This window comes from Pygoscelis adeliae, unplaced genomic scaffold, assembly GCF_000699105.1.
Source record: "Pygoscelis adeliae isolate BGI_AS28 unplaced genomic scaffold, ASM69910v1 Scaffold174, whole genome shotgun sequence".
In the NCBI taxonomy this organism is placed as follows: Eukaryota; Metazoa; Chordata; class Aves; order Sphenisciformes; family Spheniscidae; genus Pygoscelis; species Pygoscelis adeliae.
In genome coordinates, this window is record NW_008824676.1 from 3929615 (window position 1) to 3935325 (window position 5711).

The window sequence follows — 5711 nt, forward strand, 5'->3', positions numbered from 1 at the left end:
TACACTTTCCTCATTCTCATCAGCATGCAAGGCTCGCAGGGGTCAGAGCAGAGACGAGGCTTATAAATCTGCCAATGTTTAAGCATCTTAAGCTGTCTGGCTTTTGTCTGGGGTAGGAAGAGAGGTGGAGGGGTCATTGCCTCACTCTGGGTGGGAGCATGGCAAAGCAGAGAATCTGTATTGAAAGTGTGGGAGGAATGCCCCGGACCGGGAGTGCAGGCGTGTTTACTCTGATCGAAGTAACCATAGTAAGAATATGCAGATTTTTGGGACAAAAAAAAAAGGCACTTCAAGATGACTTCATCCTACAGGGTCCTTTTCACAGAGGCATGTGAAGGGAATAACAGATGAGATATTCTAGGAAAGCCAGATGGGAATAACATAGTAAGCGTTCCTTTCATGCTGAAAATGGTTACTCTGGACAAATTCTTATGTCCTTACTCAGAAGTTCAGTGGGAAGTTTTCCCAAAGTAAAAGCCAGCTAAAGCTGATTAAGAATCTTGAGACTTGCCCCATATTAATTCAGTGCAGCTACACAGAGCTCTTTATTGCGTGTTTGAAAGAGCGAGCTTTCAAAGGAAGCTGGTTTAATGCGATAATTATTTGGAGCTGGGCTGTACTAACCCTGGGCTGTAATCTGGGACGGAAAGGCTGCAGGGGCTCCACTCCACATGGAGTACGACTCTGAGGCCTCACAACACTTGGGCTGAAAGCAGGAGAAGGTTTGGAGGTGGTTATCTATCAGCAGCCACCTGAGTCAGGGCAGCCTTTGCAGGTGGACTTCTGTCAGGAGGGCTCCTTACAGCTCGCTGGTGCCCCTGGATGCCACCAGGAAATTGTGCCTCCAGAGCCCTGTGTGCATCACTGGAGCGAGCACAGGCTCCAGCTTCATCTGAACTGGCTGGTTCCCTGCAGAGCTCTCCCCTTTGATTTTCCACCTGCATGTGGATGAGCGGCAATGGGTGATTTAGGGCAAATCTCACCCCTTTGCCCATTCGCACAGGTTTTGCTCCTGGGTGCTGGCTGCCACTGCTGCACTCGGGCCAGAAACCTTGGTGGGGGCTGCACTTTCCTGCTATATTTGGCAAAGTGTCAAAGAGCTCCTTAGGGTGATGGCAGCAATGACAGCACAAATTTTGAGGCAATCCTTTTTACTCTGTTGAAATAAATTTTTGACAGCTAAAAATCACATGAAGTGAATAATCGGCCTGAAAAAATTGCTTTCCTCTCAATCCCATGGGAATTTTTGACACTGTCTTTACTGAGAGCTATATCAGCTTCTGCTTCTTCCAATATCAGCTTCTGTTTCTTCCTGGCTTACAAATGAGCTAGCCCAGCAAGTGAAATGCAAGTGCTCTATTTGTACTAAACTGGAGGTGTTATTCTCACCTCTCAGCTCAGTATTCTTAAGATGCTTTATGACTCCACACGGTTAAAAAATGTACCCTTAGAACAAGGTTTCCATCTCTTATTTGAAGTCTTATTTTAAGAGACGCTCACCAAATATGTCCCATTTCAGCAAAGGGAACAAACACAAATCTTCCAGCTGGTTGGTGGCTATTTTTGAGTGGACTGGGCTATTTAGATTATAGGTAAACATATGGGAGACATCAAAAGCATTTCTAGAGCAGGAGAATCTGAGAGGATCTGTGGTGAGGTCTGTCAAGAGGTCAGGCTACGAAGCATCTTCCCACAGTACTTTGCAGATGTGCTATGCCTGGTAGGTGTAGCAGTGTCCCGTGGACCTTCTTTCATTAGGCTCTGCAATCGTTAGCTCGCCACTAAAGTCCTTCAAGTTATGTGATCCTCCAAACTGTGCAGCCAGCTGCATGTGGATGGCTCGTGTGTATCTCTAAGCAGGACTTTTTGGAGACTTGTCTAGGGGAAGCTCATGGGCAGGCATGGTGAGTCTGTGATAGACTATGCGTATGTGGTTAACAGCACTATGGTAAACGGAGCTTAAAGGAATGCAGGTTCTTTGCCCTCTAGCCCATCACTTTGCAGACAAAATGGGCTTCAAAAGGTGTTATGGACGATTCATATTCATCTCCTTGGCAGCTGGCCAGTTACTAGGTAGGGCTCCTGTGGGACATGAGCCATCTTAACCAGTAGCTCTGCTGTTTCAGTGCTGCTGCTGCTACCACTATTAACCACAAGCACCTTCTTGCAATGTTGAGCAAGAGTGCAACGCCTGCGTTGCCTGCAGTGGTGTTAGATTAGGCCAGAGCATGAGAAAGGAAATGCAAGTAACCATCAGCATAACAGTGAAAATCACTGCAGAGAGAGGACTTTCAAAGCACAAAGAAAAGCAGACTGAAAAAGAAGAAAAGCATGCCTTGCTCCTATGTTATTTAAGATACAGTAATCCCACAGTAATAGGGACAGTATTTTTCTGTGAAACTAAGACTTTTAGATTGATGGTGTTGCTTTTAGCGTTCATTTTGATGGGTTGTCTCATGCAAAATTCCCGATGAAAACATAATAAATCCTGCTATATCAATATGCAAAAGTATGCTAGATAAGGGACTTGTAATAGGTTCCTCTGAGACATATATCAGAGATATTACAGAGTTCTGTTTTTCACTATCAGAAAGATTGTGACGGCTGAGGGCCCCCAGGAAGACATTTGATACAGAATCCTGTCTTTCCATATTAAAAAATAATCATCTTCTGTAAATGAAAGTGATAGTTGTTAGCTGTTTTTTTATAAGTCTAATCACCCTACATCAAAAGAACCTCTCAATAAAGCAGGAAAATGTGCTCATCTACTTCAGTTTCACATATCAGCTGAACACGCTTCCAGATACTATGCAACAAATCCTACCCCCTCTGGGAGGAACTTCAGGTGACCAGTGCAATACAGGGAGATCACTACGACCATAAAAAACTGGAAGAAGAGAACAGGGTGAGATCTACAAGCACATTGCCTCATGGGAAGCTGATCACAGAAAGGGCAGCTTTTCTGACAGTAAAACTACTGATGGTCCATGGTGCAGAAATGACTGTTGGTCAGGCTTATTAGGCTGTTTACTTCCATAATCGATTTTTGTGTGGTCCCTCAAAACGTGGGGTGAGAGTAAATGAGAGAAAGCATCACTCAGTTGAGTTTCAGGTGTGATCTGAAAGGAAGAGAGAGCCATACCTCCCAAGAAGTGCAGTGGGAGGGCTGGAGTGCCAGGCTGAGGGCTGTACGCAGCCAAAGTGTTGCTCTGGGTTAGATGTACAAACTGACAAAATATTGCCGTACGCTGATCCCTAAGCTACAGATTCATTTGCAATAGGATCATGGTTGTAAAGGACAATGCTACAATTTGGTACCAACACAACTGTGAAGAGGAGGCAGAGCATTTCAGCCTCTAATCATGCTGGTGAGCAGATCTGGGGTAACGGGAAGAAGCTGATGGTTTTGCTGGTCTTTGCTTGGCTCGCTACAGAGAATCCAGCCACTGATGTTTTCATTAAATTTGACATGAATACATTTGTGGCATTGTTGTCCACATTTGTAAATCTTCTGGTCTGGGGCGTTTGTGCTGCCGTTCAGCACTGAGGCCTTCCCAGGCTACTCAACAGCAGCAAGGGGTCCTGTGGTCCCTGGGGCGTCTCCTCCTCCTGAGGAGCAGACGCTTGCTCGGGTTTGGCTCCTTGTGTTTGCTTTGTACTCTGTTGGTTCTTTTGGGATTCTCTTTGTTTTCTCATGAGGAGAAATACAGCTAGGAAAACAATAATCGATAGCCTGTTGACCCTACCCGGGGGAGAGGAAGATCTGTAAGGAACAGAGTATCTTCTAATGCAAATACTCCGTGGGGTTTGTCATGGCACAGAGGCAGGGAGGTCTCTGCATCTGAACGCAATCCTGCTCTTTAACTCAGACACAGGAACACAAAACACAATAAGTGAAAGACGACACAACAACCCTACATTTGCAACTGAGCTTTGTATCTGGTCTTGCTGAAGCAGTGCAAGTGCTGGTGTTACTGTTCGGAGGACATGAGAAGAGCCCTGGTAGCAAGACAAGTGCACCACACATTGGGCTGACTGCATTTGCCATCACAGCCTGTAATTTGTGTGCATTCCTTTCCCTTGATTTCCAGCACAAATAGAAATCTGAATAATACAGTACATAGTTAGCATTTCAAAATTTCCAGGGAAAGAAAGGATCTTGATAACAGGCTTTTTTTTTTTTTAAACTGTGCTGCATTATACAGGCTCAAGCTGTGTAAATACACCACCGTATCAAAAATGTTTTAAAGCTTTCAGCAGAGTGATGTGCCTCAGGGGTAAAAACATGTTAGAGGAAGCCAAAGTGAGGTGGGACTCCTACAAACACCACAAGAAAATGCATTCAAAGAAGCTGTGTATGGAATCATCGTCTACCCAGATAAGGTTTATCTATACTGGCAACTTAATATGAAGACAACTAGTATGATACTAAGTACACAGACCTTGCTGGAATTATGCAGACAGACATCTTTTAAAATATGTGAGCTGGTTCTCCATAACAACATGATTTCAAAATAGATTTATTTCTTATTGTGGAGTGAGCCTGCCTTCCTTAAAAGTACGCTATCTGGTTGATCTAAGATACCTACTTGGTCCAACTGTAATTAATTGAAATTAATTGACAGTGATTTCCCAGAGGACAGAATCACATTTATCAGAAGGTTTGTTGCTGTGCTCCTGCCCAACAGAACTCCCAAAGGAGAACTTCCCACGCAGCTTGTTGCTCAGGAAAAACTTGCAATGGATATCAAATGCTGTAGTTTGAATTGTGACATGACCTTTGCCAAATGAAATAACATTTTATGTTCAAGCAGTTATACAGAGAACCAAGAACATAAACCCCCAAATGCTGCCAAAGTTTTTAAATCATTGTCTCATCACAGCATTGCTTCATAATTTGCTTGGAAGGAGGGAGGCCAAGGGGTGCCTCTGAGCAGCACATACCTGCACGATTTCCAGCATCTCTGACTTACTGATGTAGCCATTCCCATCGAGGTCATACATGCTGAATGCCCACTTCAGCTTTTGCTCCAGTTTACCTCTCGATGTTACGCTCAAGGCTATGATGAATTCTCTGAAATCTATTGTTCCATCTCCATTGGCATCAAAAGTGCGGAATACATGTTCCGCAAACTTAGAAGCGTCCCCATAAGGGAAAAAGTTTCCATATATTTTTTTAAACTCCTCCATAGATAAATGTCCACTTGGACAGTCTCTCAAGAAGCCTTTGTACCACTCCTGGATCTCATGTTCTGTAAAGTCTGTACTTTCTAGCAAATCTTGCATGACTTCAGGGCGTAGTTTGCTGTTTTGCTTTCCCATATTGGTGTCAAAATATTAACTGCAGAGGAAAAACAAACACATATGAATTATTATTATTATTATTACTATTACTTAATAACTATTAGCTTGGAGGCTGTAGAAGAACAGTGTGCTGGATTCTGAGTTCTCTGATGATAGTTCACTCTTGGGAATCAATTGAAATTTTGGGCACTACTACAAGTATACCCTAAAAAAATTAACAAGCCTAATCTACATGTTGATTACATTGTCTTTTCACAGTCTGGAGAACTGTAATTACATTGAATTTATTGCCATCCTACTTTGCCTTTGAAATCATGAGCAATGGATATTGCAAGGTATAGCTGACCAGTAGCTGTGTGTTGCAGCGCACCCTCCATCCTGGTCACCCAATTGTCTCAAGGACCTGA

General features: G+C 43.6%; 1 protein-coding gene across 1 annotated transcript in view; it reads right to left on the reverse strand.

Moving 5' to 3' along the window:
* NCALD (neurocalcin delta) overlaps nucleotides 1–5348 on the reverse strand; it is an 8246-nt gene extending 2898 nt beyond the window's left edge. Inside the window, exon 1 of the mRNA XM_009323080.1 lies at nucleotides 4945–5348. Within this exon, the coding sequence (XP_009321355.1) occupies nucleotides 4945–5322 (378 nt within the window). The 5' untranslated portion in view covers nucleotides 5323–5348. The remainder of the gene's footprint in view (nucleotides 1–4944) is intronic.
* Nucleotides 5349–5711: the final 363 nt, after the last annotated feature.